The sequence below is a fragment of the Mastigoproctus giganteus genome, chromosome 7 (genome assembly GCF_048544385.1).
Source record: "Mastigoproctus giganteus isolate SK-2022 chromosome 7, ASM4854438v1, whole genome shotgun sequence".
In the NCBI taxonomy this organism is placed as follows: Eukaryota; Metazoa; Arthropoda; class Arachnida; order Uropygi; family Thelyphonidae; genus Mastigoproctus; species Mastigoproctus giganteus.
The window spans coordinates 160,524,418-160,550,433 of record NC_143581.1 but is presented as its reverse complement, the minus strand read 5'-3'; the positions used below and the strand labels follow the sequence as shown (position 1 = coordinate 160,550,433).

Genomic DNA, 26,016 nt, shown 5'->3' with positions numbered 1-26,016 from the left:
CAGGTATTGAATAGTTTAAATTAAAAAAAAATGTTAACAGTGTGTTAAGTTTTTTTCAGTCTTTATTGTCTGGGAACCATATTGCCCCTCCTGCGATGGTGACCGGGCTCTTAAATGAAATTTATCCATGAGTTGAGCTAAAGTAATGAATCCATTATTCATTAAAAAGCCAGAGTATGTACTCTGGCTTTTTAATATTTAAGGTCATTTGTGAGACATTACGTAGACTCAGTTAGCAACATTTTGTTTAGCAGCGAATTAATGCATTGGAAACAAGCATCCAAGTTGTTCTGAAGGAAAACTTCCAATTGAAAATATAAATTTTGTTAATTGCGTAATAAATCTCTATTAGTAAGCTGTGCAGTGATCAGCATTGGCATTGCAGCTGTGCAGCATTGGCTCAGTGCAGTGATCAAATAAAGAAATAGGGTTATTTCGATGCGGGTATTGAAATAGTTTGAGAAAATAACCATTAACATTATTTAATTAAAAATGATATCAGATACTTTAGGCTTGTTGATAATTATGGTCATATTTAAAGAAGCCCAAGATTTTTACAGGAAGAACAGTATGGTCTCCAGGCAGTAAAGACAGGAAAACCATTAATTTTACCAAAAATGTGCCATTTTCTCAAACTATTGAAATAGCACCCTAACTTCTTTGGTTGCTGCATTGGGCCAACTCAGCCTACTAATAGGGACCTACGATATATCTTGAGGATAACAAAAAGAAGCAATTTCAGAATTTTGATCACGACCTTTTTTTCTGAACACCTCTTGGCTGGCCATTTAGGTTTGATACATCCGTCCATTAATCAAGGCTACCGTTGTCTAATTAGAACCAAATAGGTCTAAAAATGATCATAGCAGTGCTTTCAAGTTTTTTGTGAATAACAGATTGATCTTCTGGGTGATGTTATTTTATTATAAACACAAGTACTAAATTTTTAAAGTCAGTTTATTTATGTCTAGTATAAAATCCTAAGCATGAATTCAAGACAGTTGAAATGACATGAATTAATAACAATATATATATATATATATATATATATATATATATATTTTGACTTAAGTATACAGGTGACCCCCGTTAACGCTTATAATTCGTTCCAGAAAAACGAGCGCTAAGTGAATCCGCGCTAAGCGAGCGCCATATTCCCATAAGGTAACATAGGTATTTGTGAGTTGCCGTCGGTGCCATAGGATATTTCCTAATCAATAATAAACGGTACTGATGCACAAATGTCGGTCAAAATATTTAATATTCAAATATTTGTACATATAAAATATTCTGCATTACATACGTATATAATTATGTGGTAACTACTTACGCATCAAAATTAAACTTAAAATTCCAATTAAAATCATGAATTTAATTGATCTAAATTGATTTAATTTAATTGATGAATTTAATCAAGAAAAATGTGTTGATTTTGGGTTGAACTTTGGCCCTCTTCCAAATAAACTAAAAGGGGTATTAATTTTAAATCCCCCACAGAGTTATCACCCAACAATAAAGTCAACCAATCCTTCGCCGCTTTGAAACCTGGCATGTTTTTTTCTTCTTTCAATATGAAACTTCTTTTAGGCATTCGTTTCCACAAAAGTCCTGCTTCATCTATGTTGCTGACCGGGCTAGCCAGGTGGGTAAAGTGCCTGCCTGGCAACCCAAAGGTCGCGGGTTCGAATCCCGCCTCGGGCTTGGATCAGAGTAAAATGCAAAAACTTTGGGAGGTGCATTATGGCCACAGAAGCTGATGCACTAACAAAAAAAAAAGCTGTACTTATCTATGTTAAAAAATTGTTGAGAAGTATAACACATAATATCCCTCTTCAATAATTTAAACAAGTTCTTTTTTGAAAGTTTCGGCTCCTCCCTGGATTTTAAATCTATTCAACCAGCCCTTACTAGTTTTAAATGATTCCGCATTTTTTTTTTTTTTTTTTTTTTAGGTGAGTTTTCTTCAGATCATCATACTGGCTAATCATTCTCTCTTTCTCTCTCTTTTTTTTTTTTTTTTTTTTTTTTATATATAATATTTAACTTAACTGAATTCTGCATTGGATATTATCTTCAATAAAATTAGTTAGTCTTTCCATTTCAATCCTAATAGCCAGCCTAGCCCTAGTTGCTTGCAGTGGAACAGCTATCTTTCCCACTGCTAAAATTAATTCCTTATTTTTTTTTTATAATTGTTCTTACTTTCTTACTTGCAAGTCCTAAATTATGGCACACATCCGCTTGTCTTTGACTGGAATCAATTCGCTTCAAAACGTCTAATTTAATTTTCAAATTCAGTCTTTTTCTTACATTTGTAGTCTTGGTACTGCGTCCAGACGTTGTTGCTTTTTCATTCTTATCTGCCATTATTGACTCTTCGAAAATGTATCTGCGTAGGTTGCATTAATTACAGTACAATGTTCGAGTAAACTGTCAGTTCCGCACAATGTCTAATACTGTACTGTGTGATGAATAGACTTCGGATAAATGCATATAACACAAATATTACAAGCAATATACTTGATCATTTTTTAAAATGTTGATCTCGGAACTACGTAACAAGTCACTGTACTGCAATTAAATTAGCATGCGAGAAAATATCACTGAGCGTGGGAAAATTTCTCAAGTCGGCATGGGAAACGTTTTAATGCTGTTTTCATATTCATTTTCAAGCTATCGACTCCATGAAATGAAACGATTTTGTTACAGATTTTACAGATTGCTAAATGCCAATCTGTAAAAGGGTGTTATAGTGATCTGAGACAGCGTTATAGTCAGATACGGGTTATAATATAAGAACGGCGTTATAGCGAATCAGCATAAAGCGAACCGCGTTATAACGGGGGCCTGCTGTACATTGTTACTCTCCTTAACTCCACAGTTCATATTTTTTAATAAAACATATTGTAGAATTTGTTGTGAGTGACATTTCTGGTTTAATTTGTGAGTTGTAGAAAAATAAAGATTTGTGGTTGTCAGTTTATTGTAACAAATGCTCATCCATATTGTGGCATTGTTTACAGAGAAATCAACTTGCCTTGGACCACTAAACAGGCAACAAGAAATGGTCTGATCAGGTTTTGGCAACATCAAAACCTCAGATAACAAATGCTCATCCATATTGTGGCATTGTTTACAGAGAAATCAACTTGCCTTGGACCACTAAACAGGCAACAAGAAATGGTCTGATCAGGTTTTGGCAATGTAGACAGGCTGCTAGGGCAGGTCATGGGGTTTTGTCAATGATATATAGGAATTTTGCTAGCAGGGAAAAGGAGGTGATTGTCCCTCTGTATAAGGCAATGGTCAGGCCACGCCTTGAGTACTGCGTACAGGTCTGGAGGCCTCATTTTAGGAAGGATGTAGATTTACTTGAGCGTGTACAGAGAAGGGCAACAAGATTGGTGAGGGGAATGAAGGGATCCTCTTACCAAGAGAGGCTTAAGTTCTGCAAATTGCAGTGGCTGGAGACTAGGCACCTGCGCGGTGATCTGATTGAGGTCTATAAGGCCTTGAATGGGTTGAGCACGCTGAATTCTGATGGGATCCTCCCACTTGTTCAGAATACGAACCTACGGGGACATAAGTTCAAATTAAGAAAGGATAGATGTAGAATAGATGTGCGGAAATTTGCCTTTAGCCAGCGGGTGGTTAATTGCTGGAACAAACTTCCATCTGTCGTTGTGGAAGTTGATAGGTTAAATAAATTTAAGGAGGAACTGGACAGGCAATTGGAGGGAATGGTGTGATTTTTTTTTTTTTTTTTTTTTGGCTGATGCTGCATAAGCTCCTGCTTTCTTGCATCAAGTGCCACTACTACTACTACTACTACTACATCAAAACCTCAGATGTACACAAACCTGTGTACATGTGATTTGTGGTATATTATACTGTGTAAGTGTAATGAAAGCAGTATGCACTTTCATTATAGGTTCCTGTGCAGTCTAATAAAATGTTGCAATCTAAACTTTTAAAAGAAAGTACAGAAATAATTGAATTAAAGGACTGATTCTTAATGCAAATTATATTGTAACCATCAATACTTAGATGCAAAAGATTTCTGTAAAAAAGAGGTCAATTATGTGTCAAATATGCTTATGTAAAGACTATTCAAGACAAATTGAGGTCAATTTATATGCTGGATATGGTATTTCTTTTCAAAATAATTCTGAGCCAGTATGCTTGTCAGTCTTTCTACCCATTTCCTAAATAATTCAGAAAACCTGCTGTATTTAGAAAATTTATTAGCTGAAATACTGTATAGAGTAAAATGGTGACTTCACTCTTGAGCTCAGGAAATAGTCACAAAGGAGATCTGACAGTTTTTTTTTCTTATGATGCAACAGCCATTCAGTTGGTTTCAGATTGGGTCTTTTCTTGCCCACTATGGTTTGGTGTTGCTTTAGAACTTTACTGTAATTTTCTCCAGCCAAGTACATGTTTTTCCTCCGTGAAATCTGTTTGTAGCTATATTAATTTCAGAGAGCCTGACAGAAGTTTAGGGGAAGCTTTTAAGTCATTTATTTATGTAATCATTAATATTAGAAAACTATAATGATGATTATACTGCCATAATAATTAAAATCTTAGTTACTAACTCTTTCATGTGTAAATTTATGTTTTGTGTTTGTTGGTTCTGGGTAGTACCTGTTTTCCAAGGTCATTTCATATACTATTCAAATAAGGCAGTTATTAACGTTTTAATATCTCCCAGTTTGCGCTGCCATCTTGGAATAGTTTACCTGTTTATGTGATCTCTGGAGTGAAGTTTCTTGGGAGTGTTTGGAGTGGACTGAGCAATGTTTATATAGTACAGTCAGTCCTCGTATAACACGATAGTTGTGTTCCTAGAAGCCCTCGTGCAATGCAAAATCCAGTATTATAAATAACAGGCCTTATGGGGAAAATAGGGTTAGGTACCGACCACCCAAGATTGGGCACACATTTGTAACCAAACAATAAATAATCGTAATAAAACACTTACACAGTTGAAAAATGTAAAATTAAAAATTTAATCATTTAAATTTAGATTCCTACCTTAAAAATAAATGAAGACAGCTTGAGGGAAAGGGTTGAAGCAGTAGAATTATGGGGAAAGTGGCAGCAGGTTGTCATTATCAGAACTGGGAGGTGGAGAAGATGCAGATGAGGACTTTGGACAAAATGTGGCCACGCCAGAACTACAGGGCTGTGGCTCATTTTCTGTCTCTTTCTTGGGTGTTTTCATAAAAAAGACATCGTTTCTGTTTTGCTATCTTCCTTCTTTCACAAAGCAGCTGCTTATATGACTCCAAAGCAGATCGAATTGTATGAAGTGCTTTTCTGCATTATAATTGTTACCTTCTAGTCATTGCATACTTCTAGCCATTGCATACTTTTCTCTGAAGTAGAAAGCTGTTTTATGGTGGCATTCAGGCATTCAACATTGTCATTTTCCTCGCCTTCCACCTGCCCACCAGCAACAAGTTGTTGCAGTTCTTCAGTTGAAAGTTCTTCATGAGATGGAAGCAACTCTTCTAAATCTTCTTCCTCCAATTCCCCAAAGCCAACCTGCTTTGCGAGGGCAACACAATGTGCTTTTAATTTAGGAAACTCATTTACAGGATCAAAGCCTTTAAAATCACGAACAAAATCTGGTAAAAGAGGCCGCCAAACACCATGGAAGCTTCCTTTTGTCACGTCGTTCAAAATCTCCACAATTATGCAAATTGCATTCTTTATGTTGAATCGCTTCTGGAAGTCTTTAACTGTTGATGCATTTTCACCCTCTGTTTCTGCTATCAGCATCTTAAATGTGCATCTTGTGTAATAGTGCTTACAGTCGGTCTTCGTATAACACGTGTTTGCATTACACGAATTCGATCATACACGATTTATAAATAGGGGAACGTTATCTTATATAACACGAACCGAATTCGCTTATACACGATTCGCCTTTGTGTTTACAAGAAATGGCAGTCGAATGCGGAATCACCCCAACTGAATGCAACACGATAGGAACGAAGAAGATTCTGAAAATGTATTTGTGTTTTATATCAGTGAAGGGGAAACACGTTTCACCATAATAACGTAAAAACCAACAATTCCAGCTATCGATATAATCGCAAATGCAATTAGATGGAGTTTACTACCAGTTTATAACAGATTCCACTAGCAGAAACGCAACTGGAAATTGTTTTTATTGTTTTATGGTAGTAACCCCCAGAAATGTGCTTTAGTAAAATGTGAGGTGTTAATAGTGTATCTCTGCCTTTACGGTGTTGTTTATTCAGTTGCTACACGCGCGCAGCTTTGTTTCTGTGTATCAAGCGTGCCACCTCGTTTGTAATTGTGCTTTATTCCCTAAAAATTAGTAAAATACTTAAAAGGTGTGAAAAGGAAGCGTCCTGGCTAAGACACTGCAGATTCAGAGAGAAAAAAAAAGAAGCAATATCGATAAACAGAGGCGGACTGGGTCAAAAATTCTTACCCGGGAAAATTTGTAGTGGCCTCATACTACGGTTTATGGCCAAAATCACACCGGCCTCCGGCCCACCGTGGTTTCCCCCGTAAGGCTTATAGCCAGTCCGCTTCTGTCGATAGAGAAAAAATATGAAATTGTGAAACGCTTTGAGCGAAATGAAAGACCATGTGATATTGCACGTGCTACAGACCTAAATGAGGCAACGCGGAGCATTACAACGAATGCAGAGAAAATAAAAACAACTTTCATAGCGGGAACAACTCAAAGTGTAATTAAAATCCATTAGATTAAGACAAGAATTGGAAGAGATGGAACAAAATCAAACAAAAAACAAGTTTGCTTACGATAGAAGCAAAGCATTAGCAATATTTTATTACGTAATAGTCATAATAAAATACGTAGGCATTTTATTACGACTATTTTATTTAATATAATAAATTTTTTACGAATAAAATACGTATTATTTTTATTACGTATTTTAATCGTTATAAAATACGTAAGTATTTTATAACGATTAAAATTACCTGATTATTTATTGTGTTTGGTAATGTTTTGGTTCAAAATGTGTGTTCAATCTTGGGTGGTCGGCACCTAACCCTACTTTTCCCATAGGGCCTGTTGTTTATATTGCACGAGGGTTTCTAGGAACGCAACTATCGTGCTATACGAGGACAGACTGTAAAAGCAATTACTCCTTGGTCAAGTGGCTGGATAAGAGATGTTGTGTTAGGGCAGTGGTTTTCAACCGGGGTGCCACGTAATTTGGGTTTAAGTTATTTAAACTTATTTTTTTTTTAAATTTATGTTTACTCAGTACATCTGTATAAAGAATAAAATTATTATATACTGTTTATATGTAATTTTTATAACTACAGGCATACCTCGAATAACGAATAGGATGCGTTCCACGAAATTACTTCGTTAAGCGAAACTTCGTTTTCAGAGGTAAAAATACTATGGCCAGAATAGGGATACGTTCCCACTTAAAGAAAATGAAAAGCTTTTTTTTCGAACAAAGAAAAGTTTTATTAAATAAACAGTCAACTTACATACAAAGTGAAATCTCATTTTAAAATATGAGTCTAAAGTTGATTGCTTATGCTTTTTTTTCTCTTTCATTTAACAATTGCCTATACGGGGTTATTGCATTTAACACTGATCGCTTAACAATAAAACTTCTTCCTAAATCAGGATCATTTTCACTAAAAAAATTTAAAACGTTTTCAATGTCATTTAAGCACCTTTTTAAATCTTTGGTTGTTAACACTTTTTCGGCAGGAACTTCTTTAACTTCGTCTTCATTATCTTTGTCTTCGTTGCTAACAAGATTTTCTAAATCTTCCACTGAAAAACCATCATCTTCTGCATTCAATAAATTTCTAACATCCTCTTCATCGACATTTTCGAAACCTATTGATTGAGCCATCTGGATAACTTCATTTCTAATTTCTTGGATGTTATTTTCTTCTTCTAGTACAACTTCTGGCCATATTTTGCACCAAACTCCATTTAAGCATTTCTTAGTGACTTCTTTCCAAGAACTATCAATGTTTTCAATTGCGTTTTTAATGGTGTAGTTTTTCCAAAAAGTTTTACTGTCATTTCCTCTTTATCCTCTAGTTCAGTTAAATTGCTTAATGTTCGACGCAGATAATAAGCTTTAAATGATGCTATTACTCCCTGATCCAATGGCTGAATCAGGGAAGTTGTGTTTGCTGGAAGAAACACAACTTTGACAGGAATGCATGTGTCCAACGTGTGAAGATCAGTAGGATGTCCCGGAGCATTGTCTAACAACAAAAGAGCTTTTTCTTCAAAGTTGTTTTTTTGACAATACCGTTTTACTTCAGGACAAAAGTGGTTAACAAACCAATCAGTAAATAACTCTTGGTAACCCAAGCTTTTCTATTTGCTTTCCATATTACAGGTAAATTCATTTTTATGTTACCTTTTAACGCCCTCGGATTTTCTGAATCGTAAACTAATAACAATTTTAATTTATAATCGCCAGAGGCATTTGATCCAAAGAGTAACGTTAAACGGTCTTTGGCTGCTTTGAACCCAGCAGCTGATTTTTCTTCAATAGAAATGAAGCTTTTTGTTGGTAGCTGTTTCCAGAACAAACCGTTTTCGTCAACACTGAACACCGAATTTGGTGGAAAATTTTCACGTTCAGTTATTTCCTTTAGTTTTTCTGGAAACTTATTTGCAGTTTCTCCTGTTAATTTTACACTATGAATCCTGGCCCGTTTTTTAAATTTCTCGAACCAACCACGAGAAGCCCCAAAGGTTTCCGTAATTTCTTCAGTTTGTTTAGATTTCAGGTGATTAAACTGGAATATTTTTTTTTATGTTAAATGGGGCTTGAAATTGCGGACTTCGTTATATCGAAGCTTCGTTATCAGAGGTAACGTTAACCGAGGTATGCCTGTATATTATTGTAATAACTATCATATGACATATATACGAGGGGGTTTTGATAAGTTTCCTGCCTCAGAAAGAAAACATGACGCCTGTGGCAAATTAATGTCATTTTATTCAACACAGTTCCCTTCCAGGTTGATACATTTGGCGCAATGTTCTTGCAGCAATTCTATTCCATGGTAATAGAAGTCTTTGTCTTTGTCTGCAAACCACCCCTCTACTGCTGATATAATGTCTCTTGTGTCCCTAAATGTAATACCTTTGAGGTACATTTTGAGGTTTGGGAACAGATAATAAAGGGAGAAAAGTCTGGTTAATGGGGGGGGGGGTGTTCAATGATTTCATAATGCAAGTCATGAATTTTCTCCATTGAAGTTCTGGCCTTGTGGCAGGGAGCATTGCCTTGGAGGAAAAGGATGCGTTTTGACAACTTTTCCTTCAAAACAGTATGCAATTTGACCAACATGACCACATAATGTTCAACATTCAAGGTGGTGCCTTTTCCCTTGGTATTCGCTGAGTATTATTCCCCTCACAATTCCAAAATATCACACCCATCACTTTCCCTGCGGATTTCTGTCTGCGAAATTTTTTAGGTCATGGTAATCCACCTAAAAAACCACATGGCACCACTGCATGGATTGATTTTTGGTCTCAGAATCATACACATACTTTGGTGTTTCATCAACTGTCACTATTCGTTGAATAACATTGCTTGCACTACTTGAAAAACGGTCCAAAAGTGCCTTCGCACAGTCCCTTCTTTCCCTAATGTCAAAAAAATGTCTAGAGTTTGGGAACGCACTTGGCAGACAGTTTTCTCAGGCACGATGTAATGCACCCGCTCCAAACTGATGCCTAGTGTGTCTGCTACACGTTGCAGACCGGTCCTCCTGTCTGCAAGGATCAGGTTGTGGAAACTATCGACAATTTCCACGGTCACTACGGTCCTGGGTCTTCCTGGTCTTTCCTGATCTTCGCTTGTTTTCCCCTCCTGAAATCGCCCCCCCCCCACGATTTCACTGTGCTGTATGAAGGGCACTCCCCTTGGCCATTGTTTGTTTAAATTCATCATAAATTTCTTTGGCTCCCATTTTCTTGGAGAAGAGGTGCTTGATGACGGCTCTCTTCTCACCTTTGGAAAAACTCACACTTTGTGTCACCATGGTCGTTTTAGACCTGTAAAAAAATTACTGCTATCAGAAAATGAATGAAATTTTGCACAACATGTTATGAGACATTGGGTAACAACATACTAAAAGGATTTATCTATTGAAATTTTTTTCCTTGTCAGATCCGAAACTTATCAAAAATCCCTCTTATTTTTTAATATTACACACACACAGGGAGAGAATCGGATCTAACAGGCAGAAAATTGAGTAGGGGTGCCGCAAAATAAAATAAAATTAAATTACTTAGGGGTGCCATTATTAAAAAAAAGGTTGAAGTGTTAGGGGATAAAAAACAGGATTTTGACCTTTGGTGATAGTTCAGCAAGGGTTGGAGGTGACTTGTTGCACTGTCCAAAACAATTAAAATCTTAAAATCCAAATTTTTCTTCTTGCAGTGGCTTCGAAACACATTTAGTAGAAGATCAGTGAAGATCTGCCCAGTCATCCACCCTCTTTTGCTGCTCCTAAAGTAAACACCTAGGGTAGTTCTTAACAATCCCTTTTAATGCTCGTGGATTGGCTGCATGATAAACAACAACAGGCTTCAGTTTCAAGTCACCACTTGCATTTGCTCCTAACATAACGGTCAATCTATCCTTAGCATCCTTGAAACCTGGAGCTCGTGCTTCCTCTCTTGAGATATATGTTCGTTTTGCTCTTGAGATATTTTTTTCCAATACAGTCCGGTTTCACCAAAGTTGAAAATTTGGTCCAGTGTATAGCCCCCTTCCTCAACTAGTTTTTTCAGTATCTGCGGAAATGCCTTTGCTGCTGCTTCATCTGCACTTGCAGCTTCACCTGATAATCTCACATTATGACGTTTCCTGAAATTATTGAACCATCCACTACTGGCAGGGAGGCACTTCTTGAGGGTTTTCAGCTTTATTTCTGAGGTCTTCAAATATTGCCAAATGCCTTTGCTTTTATTGTAAGCAAACTTGTTCCTGATCTCTTCTTTGTTTGATCTTCTATCCAAACAGATAAAAGACATTCCATCTATTCCAGTTCTTTGTGTCTTGATCTAATTGATTTTGTTACAACTTTTAGTTGTTCCTGCTATGAAAGTTGCTTTTATTTTTTCTTCATTCTTTCTAATTGTTCTCAGCATTCCTTCATTTAGGCCTGTAGCATGCACAATATCACATGTTCTTTCATTCCACCCAAAGCGTTTCACAATTTCATATTTTTCTTCTATCGATATTGCTTTTTTTTTTTCCTCTCTCTCTGAACCTGTATTATTTTCACTAGAACGCTTCCTTTTCACACTTTTCAAGTATTTTACTCATTTTTTTAAGAATAGGGCACAAGTATAAAAAGAACAAAAATGAGGAGGCAAGCTTGATACACATAACGCACAGCGAACAAGTAGCAATTGAATAAACGATGCAGCACACGCGTAGAAACTGAATAAACAATGCCATGAAGGTGGAAACACACTATGCTCATCACATTTTACTAAAGCACATTTCTGGAGGTCACTACCATGAAACAATAAAACCAATTTGCAGTTTCTGGTTTATTGCGGGTTCCTGCTAGTGGAGTCTGTTATAAACGGGTAGTAAAAGTCTATCTAATTATATTTGCAATAATACCAATAGCTGGAATTCTGTGGGTTTTTTACGTTAGTATGTGAAATGTGTTTCCCCATCCATGAAATATTCAATCGTAAAAAACATAAATTTTCAGAATCTTCTCTTCATTCCTACTGTGTTGTGTTCAGTTGGGTTGATTCCGCTGTGTTCAATTGCCATTTCTTGTAAACACAAAAGGCAAATCGTGCATAAGCAAATTCGGTTTGTGTTATATGCAACATCGTTTCCCTATTTATAAATTGTGTATGATCGAATTCGTGTAGTGTAAATGTGTTGTACGAGGACTGACTGTATGGGCTTGATTTTTGATTTAGCCAATGGAAGATTATTACAGTGCATATATTATTATTATGGTTGTTTTGGGGTACCGGGATATGTTATGAGGATTTACATCTGGGTGTGATGATATGAGGTTAAGGTAGGAGAGTAAAAAAGGTTGTTGGAATCTTCTTTTTGCAGTGATTTTTTAGGATTTCTGCATGGAATAGATAATATGCACTGTGCCTTCGCACAGTCTCAGGTCTTACTTATTGCTGACTTTCTGAAGCATTTTATGAAATAGACTTCCTTGAAATGTTTTTCTTGAGTATGATGAATCTGCCCAAAGTACTAAGGTGTTAGTGAAGTCCTATGTGCCTCTGCATAAAAGGGCATATGTGGCTGTTTTGGACTTGTGGATTCTGCTGTGTTGGGTGTCTGTCTTTTGTTCCTATATTCTTTTCTTTAGTCTTCTATGATTAACTGATGTAGATTGAGTTGCAGATCATTGCATATAGGGTGTCTAGGGTTAGATGGTTGATGGTGACTCTTGGAAAGCTTTTGTTTTAGGGATTGGATTCCTGCATAGGATGTAAGTATGCTAAATGTTTTTGCTGCTAACTCCTGGAATGTATGTTATGATGATCTGGTTCTTTGGCTTATTTTTTTTTATGAAGGTTGAAGCCATTGTTTTGTCAATGATTTGGTCTATTGGTTTTTCAAAACTATTGCTATTATGGTTGCAATTTCTTGTTGCAGTAATTCTGTTTAGCTGTAAATTCTTAAGTTAACGTTATTAGAGACCTATATAAACACCTCGCTCAGTTGACTCCCGGGAAACTCCCCTCCAGGAATCACATAAATGGGAAAGCCCTTCCAACCTAATTTAGGAGAATTGGTCTATGGATTAATTAAATAATTAGTTATTTTAATTATTGTACATTGGTTTATGAAAATTGATAACATTAAGCAGCTGATTACATTAAACGGATTTTATTTACAGTCGGACCTCTCTTTAACGAACTTCCATATATACAAATTTTTCTATGTAGCGAACTTTTTTGATTTCCCCCTGGTCATTACATTGAAAATACTTTCCGTATAATGAAGAAAATAAGTGCATTCCACAATTTAGTGGTGTCTGTAAAGCCTTTACTGCACTGAAAAGCCACGCTTTTCAACTGCTACCTATGTGTCCACAGTATATTGGCAAAGATTAAGACATATTCCCGACATGGACATTGGCTCTGGCCAACCTGTTTTCTATTCTAAGCACCCTATTAAAGAATTAGGAGAGAGTGATTTTCCTTTAACCCAGAAATTCATTTTTTTTTTTTTTTTTTTTGCAGATTTGAGTCATCCACACTTTCACTAAATTTCACCTGTCTCTGTATAGTAGATACAAGTGATCCCCAAATCAGTTTTGTTTTAGTTGCTCTGCAAGTAACCCTACATTGTCTAAGAGGAAATCCTTGAGTGTAGTGGAAAAAGTGGAAGTGCTTAATAATGTAGGTCGGGGCATTAAAAAAAAAAGAAGAAAGAAATCACTTTAAAATTTGTTATCCCTGCCAGTAGTGTATCAACCATTCTGAAAAACCGTGTTTTGATTCTCAAACTGTTTGAGGAAACAGGACCCAGTCAGAAGGGTGCAAAATTATGCCTGTATGAACATGTAGATGAAGCTAATTTTAAGTGGGTGAAGTTGATTCGAGACCAAAACATGCTGATATCAGGGCCATTGATAAAAGAAAAGAGGATGAAACTGGTCTTCGGCAAACATTTAAAGAATGTTTGCCGAACAAGACATTGACTTTTAAGGTGGTTAAATGTGTAAGGGGTAAAAATAGTAAGGAGAGAATTGCAGTCTTTGTTGGTGCAAATATGGCTGGTAATGGAAAACTACAGCTTTTGGTAATAGGCAAAAGTAAACAACCCCGATGTTTCAAAGGAATAGTCGTTTGTTTTGAACAGTGGATTTTAAATTTCGATAGAAAGATGATGAAAGAAATTGATTTCATTGTCGACGACTGCCCTGCCCACCTTCACTCAGTAATTTCGAAACTTACAAGTGTAAAGCTTGTTTTCTTCCCTCCGAATACCTCTTCTAAACTGCAGCCACTGGGCCAAGGCATTATCAAGAATTTGAAAATGCACTACCAAAGGCGCGTACTGAAAAAAATTATACTGAGAATAGAAACCAAGCAACCTATAGATTCTGTTATATATTTGCGGATGTGCATATCAGAGTTGGCAAAAGTGTGGAGTTAAGGTGTGACGGAAAATGATTAAGAATAGTTTGGAAATGCAGGTTTTGCTAAAATGCCAATTAACAGTGATGAGAGGGATGAACTGCTACAAGACATCGAGCAATGTTGGGAAGAACTGAAAGCGAGGGGTTTGATGGGTGGAGAAATTGTTCTTGAAGAATTTTTAAGAGTTGATAATGATGTCATAGTAGCTGAATATCCGAGTGACTCCGACATTTTGGAGAGTATTTAAAGATGAAAATACTCTCTAAAGTATTTAAAGATGAAAAAGGATGAAAATGAGGGCAATATTAAACCTTCCAAACATGAAATGTTGGCAACATTTGATGCTTTGAGTCGAGGCCTTCAGTGTGAAGAAAATGTGCCAGAAAATATATTTCAATTCTTAAACAAATGCAAACATTTTTGTCTAAAAAATATATAAATTCATACACCGACCATTGAATAAAATTTAAAATTTAATATGACTACAATCTTTACACAAAAATATTTACAATAAACTATTGCGGAATGCTAAAAACTGTAATAAAAGATCATTTACAAAAAAATTTGCTAAAATATAAACCATTAAAAGTGCTAAAAACCTGAAGCTTTCAGGAGCATCAGCTCCCTTCTTCAACAGTGACATGACTTCCTGCAACATCTCCTTAAGTAACAGGCTCACGGTACCTCCACACGTGGTATTTCTCCACGTGGTTCAATCGGCACATGGTCAGAACTGGAAGCGGAAATGTCTCGGGAACGTGGCAAAGAAAATCGTTCATCCGACCTTAATATAATTGTTTCAAAGATAGGATTAATACCTATACCTCTATCTCTATTCATGGTATTCCTACTTGATGAACTAATCCGTAAACCCTCGAGCCATTTACGCTCCCAGTATCCATGTGCACGATCCAAAATAATAGCGTCCTCCGGGGAGATTTGATGCTGCTTCTCCCAAAAATGTTCGGCCACAGCAGACTTGTTGTATTCAGCGGTTCTTATGGCATTTAAATGTTCCCCCAGACGATCCCTGGGCCGTCGTTTTGTTTCCCCCACATAACACTCCCCACAATCCGGGCATTCTATTCTATAAACCACTCCACTACTAAGATCTTTTGGTATGCGGTCTTTGACCTGAGACACAGCTGTACACAGCCTCCGCCCAGGAAGCTGTACACAGCGTGTCCCATAACCCCGTAAAATTCTTGCCAGATGTTCAGTAAGGCCCGGATAGTAGGGGATGTATGCGGTGGCTACCGGAACGAACGACTCACTACGTTCGGACACTCCTCTACTATATCTATCCAGGATCCTCTGGGGGTATCCGCACTTTCTAAGTTCTGCCGTGACACGATTAATTTCTTTTTCTTTATCCTCAGAAGTGGTACAGTGAGATCTTACTCTGTCAAATAAAGCTTTTGCTACACTATTCTTGTATTGTCCAGCTACTATCCGGGCCTTACTGAACATCTGGCAAGAATTTTACGGGGTTATGGGACACGCTGTGTACAGCTTCCTGGGCGGAGACTGTGCACAGCTGTGTCTCAGGTCAAAGACCGCATACCAAAAGATCTTAGTAGTGGAGTGGTTTATAGAATAGAATGCCCGGATTGTGGGGAGTGTTATGTGGGGGAAACAAAACGACGGCCCAGGGATCGTCTGGGGGAACATTTAAATGCCATAAGAACCGCTGAATACAACAAGTCTGCTGTGGCCGAACATTTTTGGGAGAAGCAGCATCAAATCTCCCCGGAGGACGCTATTATTTTGGATCGTGCACATGGATACTGGGAGCGTAAATGGCTCGAGGGTTTACGGATTAGTTCATCAAGTAGGAATACCATGAATAGAGATAGAGGTATAGGTATTAATCCTATCTTTGAAACAATTATATTAAGGTCGGATGAACGATTTTCTTTGCCACGTTCCCGAGACATTTCCGCTTCCAGTTCTGACCATGTGCCGATTGAACCACGTGGAGAAATACCACGTGTGGAGGTACCGTGAGCCTGCTACTTAAGGAGATGTTGCAGGAAGTCATGTCACTGTTGAAGAAGGGAGCTGATGCTCCCGAAAGCTTCAGGTTTTTAGCGCTTTTAATGGTTTATGTTTTAGCAAATTTTTTTGTAAATGATCTTTTATTACAGTTTTTAGCATTCCGCAATAGTTTATTGTAAATATTTTTGTGTAAAGATTGTAGTCATATTAAATTTTAAATTTTATTCAATGGTCGGTGTATGAATTTATATATTTTTTAGACATGAGTTTTCCCGACCTCAGAGGCCTCTTTCAGGATATTGCAAACATTTTTATGAACAACGTACAGTAAAATCCAGCATACAACAAAATATAACTAAATAATTCGTAAAAGTGTACTAATATATTGTGTGCATCATGTAAGTAGTCATTTCTTAACATTTTTGTATTAATAAATTAATTGTTTTAAAATGTTAGAAAATTTATTTATTCCCACTCATTTCTGATTTATTTCCCATGTTTTACTGTATTTCTAAATTACAGTATTTTTCATTGTTGAAAAGGTCATATTTCTTTATAAGGAATTTTTTCAAGTGAACAGTCGATTTCGTTATACAGTAATACCCCGAAGTTACGCGATAGGTGGGTCCCACGAAAATCACTTAAGTCGAATTCGCGTAAGTCGGGGTACAACTTTGCATATAAATACATATAAATTTTGCTTAATTGGGACCGAGGACTAACAAAAACACTAGTTTAGAAGAAAAATATTTAATAAAATTGCAGTTCTTTATACATATTAATAAAAAATATGTATTAAAAAAATAAATGAGTTATGTAAAAAAGTTATTTCGATGTCGATGGCTTCATAAAATCTGACAAATTCGTCTGACGACACAGCGCCTTCTTTTTTTCAAGCAGAATTTCTTCGTAGCAAGCTAATAAATTTTTTATTCCTTGCTATATAGCTATAACGCATTCTTCAATTGAGCTGAGACCTTCTGTCAAGCTTGCAATTGTCATGTGCTTTATGTGCTTTTCTGGTGGAACTGGGTCTGAAGTGTCAGATACTTCAGTGCTCACGCATCTCTATGAGCTCATTCATTGTCAGCCCCTGACTATGTGAATCCAACAGCTCGTTGACATCATCACCACTGACTTCCAAATCTAATTTCCTGGCAAGATTAACAACTTCTTCTATCACATGAGCGACATGATCAGTTTCTGGCATTGTTTTCGTCTGTTTTGAAAAAAAAATGGACAAAGTTACTTCCAGGCACTATTCAATGTTTTTTGTGAATTTCATCCCAAGATTTTTCAATGATTCTTACGGCATATAAAAGATTGAATTGTTTCCAAAAGTCTAACAGATATCTCACTATTTTGTCTCATAGCTTCATTCAGACGTGCAAATTAACGGCTCGTGTAGTAAGCCTTGAATGTTTTGATGACCCTCTGGTCCATCGGTTGAAGCAAGCTAGTTGTGTTTGGAGGCAAAAACACAACTTACACACGTGGGTCGAAATTAATTAGGGTGGCAGGAGGGTGACCGGGTGCATTGTCAATAAGAAGCTTCACTTTAAATGGCATCTGTTTAGACTTGCAATAACGTTCGACTTCGGGTATGAAATGGTGACCAAACCAGTCCTCAAAAACGGAAGCTGTCACCCAAGCTTTATGATTTGACTTCCAAATCACTGGTAAGCTAATTTTAGATATATACCAAACGAAAAAATCAAGAACCGCGTAACTCTGAGTTCGCATAAGGTCGGGGTGGCGTAAGTCGAGGTATTACTGTATTGAGGTTCAAGTATTTATTTTTTTATTTATTATTTTTGAAGAAATATAAAAAGATGTTTATCTTACCATTTTTTTTATTAATATTCAGTGCAGTATATATAGTACTCTAAATATTAACTACAATATAAAAAACATATCAACCAGTTTCAGTGTTGAAATTAAAAATAATAATAATAAAAAAATATATATATACGAAAACACATAAACATACCTATTTAAAATTTTTTTCCAATGTTTGTTGTTTTAAATCTTTAGCAGTTAAATTTTAAATATGTTTTTGTAGCCTGTACAATAATTTGTAGTCTTCACTTTTTCCCTCCGGCTTCTCCGTAGCCACGTGGGGCAGGAGCAGCAGTGCGTAGCACATGCTTCTTGATTAGACCGGGGTTCGAGCCCATGAGCCACCAAATATGGAGAATGCGGAAAGGTCAGGGAATTGACCACCGCATATGCCCGGAGCAATATGGCCTTAGTTGCTAATGCTCATAAAAACCAAATAACAACAACCTTTCCCTCCCTTAAATTCTAGTGCACTGTGTAACACTTCAAAATATTTCCTAATTTCTGTGGTCATTGGCAAAGTACTCTGTACTTTCTGTAATTCTCTGTCTTTGATATGAGAATTTTCATTTTCCTCAGTGTCAGATTTATGTGGTGTAATTCCATCGACTGTATCCTTTACTAGCAGATTACCTGTTGTTGTTGGAACATTCTCATCAGTTTTTACCTGTTGTTGGAATATTTTCATCAATTTTTACCCACTCATTGAAATATGTAGTATTAAATGAATTGCTGGTATATTCTAGCACTGCACTGCTTTCTTCAATATTTATCACAACACCTGGCTTTATGAAAACAGTTTCTGATTGTTTGATCCGATGATGTAGAATAGAGTACAGATTATGGACGCCCGTCCTTTCCTAGAAAGAAAATACTAAATATGATCGTCAAAAGCAAACTGCTCCATCTCACACAAAACACACTCATCTTCCCTCTCTAAAACCAAATAATGTAGCACATTGTACAAAGGAATTGCAGAGGCTTACGCAGTAATACCGTTGATATCTACGATTTGATCTCACGATATAACCCTATAACCATTTGCTTACAAGAGACTAATTTTAATCCACAGGTAACTTATATGATTAAAAATTATACAGTCTACAGAAAAGAAATTCTTCAAGCTGTGCACACGGAGATGTTGCAATTCTAGTGGATTGTAAAATACAAGCTAGAAACCACTTAGCTAATACAGTACGTATAGCAGTGGGACAAACAATAACTGTAGTCTCATTATACCTTCCACCTAACAATATCTACAGATTGAAAGGATTGAAAGATCTTATAAAACAATTACCATCTCCTTTTTTGTCTTCTTGGTGACCTAAATGAGCATCATCCACTATGGGATCTGCTCACATGGATAATAGAGGACACTTGATAGATAAGCTCATAGACCAACTGAACCTAACATTGCTGAACACTGGTCATAACACCTACACTCATTTCTCCACAGGATCTGGGCACCTCTGTAGCCAGGTGGGCAGGAGCAGCAGTGCGTAGCACACGCTTCTTGATTAGACCATGGTTCGAGCCCGTGACCACCAAATACAGAGGATGCGGAAAAGTCAGGGAATGACCACCGCATATCCCCGGAGCAATATGGCCTCAGTTGCTAATGCTCCTGAAAACCAGATAACAACAGCCATGGGATCTATGTCAGCAATTGACTTAACTATTTGTACCCCTCAATTATTTTCCGTTATAGATTGGACAGTTTTAAATGATCTGCACAACAGTGATCATTTCCCAATTATATGCAGAATTCAAACAATGCAGACGCTGTGCCCTGATCATCTGGTAATATGGAAATTCTCTAAAGCAGATTGGGAAAAGTATTCTACCTCCATCTCCTTTGATAGCAAATTGATACGACTAGCGTCCATCGACGATGTAACTGAGCACATTACTAAGAAAATACTGGCAGTAGCATCTGAAGCAATACCAGTCTTTGCTTTCAAACACAAACACCACTGGTGGAATGATGCTTTTACCATAGCAAAAAGAGAAAGAAATAAAGCCTTTAATCTGTTCCATAAGTTTCCAACCACCAGCAACCTAATTCAGTTTAAAAGGCTTAAGGCAAAAGCACGACAAATCAGAAGAAAAGCCAAAAAAGATTCATGGATACAGTTTGCCTCCTCTCACAAAGAATACTAGCAGTCTAATTATTTTGAAAAAAATTCAACGACTAAATGGTAAATATCTACTGGTTTCTGTTCCAATCTTAACTTTGCAGAGACTTTCTCTGAAATGTCTACATTACAACTTATTGTGCTGCCTTTCTACAAATCAAAGCTTTAGCAGAAAGGTACAAGATAAATTTTGAATCTACTCAGTCTTGCTGCAATCAACCTTTTTGTCTACTTGAACTCCAAACAGCATTAAATAGATCACCTGATAATGCTGATGGAATCTTTTATGTAATGCTAAAACATCTAAACAATGCAGATTTGAATTTACTGATAACTTTCTTTGACCAGATCTTTCTTGAGGGCAAATATCTCTCTACCTGGCATCATTCTGTTATTTTAGCCTTTCCCAAACCAGGAAAGGATTAATCACTCCCATAAAATTATCAACCAATTTCCCTCACCAGTTGTCTAGGTAAGGCTCTAGAAAGGATGATACACAGACGACTAGCATGGGTTCTTGAAACTGACAAGCTGCTAAGCAACAATCAGTTTGGATTCCGACAAAATAGAACCACTTTGGATCTCACGGTGAAAGCAGAGACTAATATCCCGTAATGCTTATGTAAAAAATGAACATCTTGTAATGGTAAGTTTTTGGATATTGAAAAGGCTTTTGATACAACCTGGAGGTATGGCATATTGCAAGAACTTTACTCCCTAGGATTATGAGGACATTTATTTTTGCTCTATTGTTTGTCATGATAGTAACATTTATAAAAAGTAAACCATAATAATAAAAGGGAGGGCTGGAATTACTTCAATTTTTGTATCTAAACTCTTCAAAATTTTGGCTAAGCCAAAGTCAGAGAACATTGGCCAGCACATGGGACAATTGGACAATCCTCACCTGATATTCAAAGCCATTTTCAATTAAAACCTGTCTGTAAACTTCTGCCTATGCCCAAACATGGTCAGATAGAGTTGGTAATGAGTTGCCTTGAAATTAAAACATTACTAAGAAATACTAGCTGAAGTTATTATTGCTTCCATATTTGTTTGATTGTCACATAATTGAGAGCAGTTTTCCAAAATTAGTGTATGGAGATATTTTGTTCCAAAAAAAAAAAAATAAATAAATAGGTGGGTGCTGTTATGGATTTCTTAGGTGCCATGGTGACCCAGTGCTTGGTAATAATCAGAATTCGTATTAATACTGGGCAATATTAGTATTAATAAGAATCCTTGTTATGCAGATTCTTATTTAGTCTAAAAGTGGGCTGTCAAAAATTCCTAGTTTATAATGGTTGAAATTAAGAGTTTCTTGGTTACCCATGGCTACACGGGCAACCAAGAAACTATTGATATTTTATTCTCTTCTAATTCTTATTGAAAGAAATATATATATATATATATAAATATTTTATACATGGATCCTTAAGTAGCACCTTTTTTAGTTTTTTATTCCTAATTGTTTATATAATATCTTACAGAACACTATCATATTTTTGTGGGAGACCTTAGTCCGGAAATAGAAACACAACAACTTAAAGAGGCCTTTGCACCATTTGGAGAAATATCGTAAGTCTCTTAAACAATATAGTTCCGAAGGCTTATAGTTTAATATTATTTGTTGAAGTTGAGAGAATATCTACAAACAGAAGTGGAGTAACTTTCTTCCTATCTGTAAGGTTATCATTGCTTTGTTACTTAATTTAAAAACATTTTTTATTTAGTTATTGTTTTCCATATGAATAGAGTGAAAGTGAAGGCAATATGTTCACATTTTGAGTTTAGAAAGTGTAAGTGGATGGTCCCCAGCACACGTTTAGTGGTGGTATTCTGTATGAAGAACAATCTTTTATTAGGATTTTGTTGAAAAGATCTAGAAAATTTTAAAAGCAACATTGTTGAACTGACAAAAAACAAGCGATGGTTAGTTTTCACTTCTATGATATTTCTTGAAAATAGCAGATAGATAGTTATTTGATAAAAGTCTTGCATGTGTTGTAATTCGTAGTTGTAAGATAAAATTGAAACTCTTTTTGTATTTATAAATACAAAAAAATGTATTTATACATTTTTTTGTGGTGGCCCATTGCTCAGTAATAATAATTCATATTAATACTGGACAATATTAGTATTATTAAGAATTGTTATTTAGACTAAATTAGAACCCTTATTAATACTGGACAATATTAGTATTAATAAGAATTCTTATTTAGACTAAATTAGAACCCTTATTTATGTGTTGGTCAAAAAAGATCTTCATCAGCACATTGCTTGGTGAAGCAGGACTTCGAAATTTTTAGGAACTAAAACAAACGGCACAGGACAGGCAAAGACGGCAACAGCTGATCAGAGAAACTGACCAGTCACAAGACTGAATTACTGATGATTATGATGGAGTACTTGTTTAAAAAATTTTCTGTGCAATATTTTATTAGTTCTGCCAGTTAGTATTTTGTAATGAGGATCACAATGTTGGAAATAATGAAATACAAGGTTCACTTAATTTTACTTGTTACTAAATGCAAATATATATATATATTCAGATGCCTGTTTTTATTTTATTTTTTTTAAGATTACATTTTTAAGAACTAATTAAATGCAATACCTCATTTAACTTAGATCTGTGTATTTGCTGAAAAGAGAGTCAGCTTGTACTGCTGAGTCTGTGAATTAGACTTTCAAGCTAGAAGAAAAGTTATTCTATCATGCTTTTAAATATGAAGTTCCTCTTTGACCGCAGTGTTTTCTTATTCATCATATACCATGGTACAACAAATATGAAGTCTCTCTCTCTCTCTCTCTCTCTCTCTCTCTATATATATATATATATATATATATATATATATATATATATATATATATATATATACACAGGGTGTCTCACAAATGGTACAAACATTTAGGGGAGGTAGGTAACATCTAAAGGAATGTGAATCGCATAGGAACCCATAACCGGAAACATCACCGTAAGTCGGTACACGGCGCTGTTCATCAGTTCACGAGAGGGAAAATTTCTGGTTTACTCGTTCAAGCAGTAGTCGCCGCACAAAGAGCATGCATCGATATACGAACTGTGAGCTGGCAGACATGCACCTAGTGTGTGGATTAGCAGAGGGCAATGGATGAGCCGCTCAACGAATTTATGGAGAACACTTCCCAGACAGACATGTACCGGACCACCGTTTGTTTGCGCGTGTGCATCAAAATTTGTGCAATTATGTGTCATTTAGGGTGGGCAGACTACGTTCGACGCGATCTCCCGCCATGTAAGAAAGTGTGTTGAATGCTGTCCAGAATAATCTTAATACCAGCACACGTCCCTTTGCCTCTGCCTTAGGAGTGTCTTGTTGCAGTGTACAGAGTGTCTGGCACAACGATTCCTCACGCCCCTTTCATCTCCAAAGGGTTCAGTTACTGCTCCCCCAAGATCATCCTGCACGTGTGGGTTTTGTGCAGTGGTTTCTCCAAGAAAGTGTTCAAGACTTGAATTTTCCAGCCGATGTTTTGTTCATGGTATAAGGCTTATTTGACTCGGGAAGGCTTATCAATCAGCACAATGCTCATGTGTGGGCTGACAACAACCCACACGGTCTGTGCGCCCATGCGGCACAACATCGCTTCGCAATAAATGTGTGGGCAGGTATGATCGGTGACTGCTTATTCGGCCCATACCTGTTACCATCCCGCATGAACTGCGCTAAATATCGGATCTTTCTTGAACAAGTTCTATCAGGATTACTTGACGATGTTCCAGAAAATGTGAGATGCAACATTTGGTTTCAACGTGAGTGGGCGCCTGCCCATTATGGAAGGTGTGTTCGTGACCATTTGAACAGGCATTTTGGGTGTCGATGGATTGGCTGTGGTGGACCTGTTGCCTGGCCACCACACTCACCTGATTTATTGAGCCTTGATTTCTTTCTGTGGGGGACCCCACAAATCTATCGTGTATGAATCGCCTGTGGAGACGGAACTGGATCTCGTGGCGAGATTCTTCTGCGCTGCTGCTACTGTCAAAGAAACTCCAGGTATGTTCGACCGTGTCCGCCAATGCATGCATGCATTGGTGTCACGCATGCATCACATCTCACATTGGAACCTTCGAGCATCTGTTGTAACATCATGAAATGCATCCATTTCGTACTCCATTGTTAATATTATGTCAAATAAATGTTTGCCACTGATTACTGTCTTGTGTCATTTCTGCTTCTTCTGCCTCTGCTACTACGTTCCTATGGGATTCACATTCCTTTAGATGTTACCTACCTTCCCTAAATGTTTGTACCAATATTTTTGAGACACCCTGTATATATACAGGGTGTCTCAAAAATATTGGTACAAACGTTTAGTGGAGGTATGTAACAAATAAAGGAATTTGAATCGCATAGGAACCTAGAACCGGAAATGTCACAGTAAGTCGGCACACGGCGCTGTTCATCAGTTCGTGAGAGGGAAAATTTCTAGTTTACTCATTCGAGCAGTAGTCGCCGCACGAAGAGCATGCATCGATATACGAACTGTGAGCTGGCAGACATGCACCTAGTGTATGGATTATCAGAGGACAATGGACGAGCCCTTAATGAATTTATGGAGAATGCTTCCCAGACAGTCATGTACCGGACCGGCTTTTGTTTGTACGTGTGCAACAAAATTTGTGCAATTATGGGTCATTTAGAGGTAACAGGAGTAGTGCGGACAGACCACGTTTGATGCGAACTCCCGCCGTGGAAGAAAATGTGTTGAATGCCTTCCAGAATAATCCTACTACCAGCATACGTGTCGTTGCCTCAGGAGTGTCTCGTTGCAGTGTACAGCGTGTCTGGCACGACGATTCCTTACACCCCTTTCATCTCCAAAGGGTTCAGTTACTGCTCCTCCAAGATCGTCCTGCACGTGTGGCTTTTGTGCAGTGGTTTCTCCAAGAAAGTGTTCAACACTTGAATTTTCCAGCCTATGTTTTGGTCATGGATGAGGCTTATTTAACCGCCAATCCATGCTGCGTATGTGTCACGCATGCATCGCGTCTCATGGTGGAACCTTCGAGCATCTGTTGTAACATCATGAAATGCATCCATCTCATACTCCATTGTTAATATTATGTCAAATAAATGTTTGCCACTAATTACTGTCTTGTGTCATTTCTGCTTCTTGTGCCTCTGCTACTACTTTCCCGTGACGTTTCCGGTTATGGGTTCCTATGCGATTCACATTCCTTTAGATGTTAGCTACCTCCCCTAAACGTTTGTAACAATATTTTTGAGACACCCTGTATGTATGTATGTATATATAATGTTATCTGTATATATTTTGGTTATGCCGAACACAAATACGGCTTTAATATAAAAAAAAAAAAAAAAAAAAAAGTGAGAGGGAAACAATTTTGAAAAATCTGATGTGCTGTAAATAAGAAGTGCATTTAAAAATTTTCCATTACTAGAAAAATGCTGTTTAACAGCGTAAATGTTAAGATTGTATGAATTAATTTTGAGAATTTTGTATGGTCAGAAACTGATTTAATATTAGACAGTGTAGTCAAAAAATAATTTAAAGACTGAAACTTGGACAAATTTAAGTCATTAAGAAAAACTTGCCTTTTGCCATTTAATTTATTAAAGAAAGTAGTCTGAGCATGACAAAACCTTTCCCTAATTCAGACTTTTAACATGCTATTATAGAATCTGTATGGTGTGAGATAGTTGGTAACAAATGTATAACAAGAGTAATCTCCAGGCCAGGTGATTGTGAACATTATGATGAGAGCCTCTACATGCAATTGGAATGGGCAAATAAGCATCAATGTCTTATGTGTAATTTCAATTTGCCTCTAATTGATTGGAGTTACAATCAATTAGAGGCAAACCACAGGAATTACAA

At 36.8% G+C, this 26,016-nt stretch overlaps 1 protein-coding gene across 3 annotated transcripts in view; it reads left to right on the top strand.

Moving 5' to 3' along the window:
- The window catches only part of LOC150083290 (nucleolysin TIAR-like), a 261,413-nt gene that overhangs the window by 41,660 nt on the left and 193,737 nt on the right, over nucleotides 1-26,016 (top strand). For all 3 annotated transcript variants that reach the window (XM_090377152.1, XM_090377153.1, XM_090377154.1), the window contains exon 6: nucleotides 21,624-21,711. In XM_090377152.1, the coding sequence (XP_090233278.1) occupies nucleotides 21,624-21,711 (88 nt within the window). The remainder of the gene's footprint in view (nucleotides 1-21,623; nucleotides 21,712-26,016) is intronic.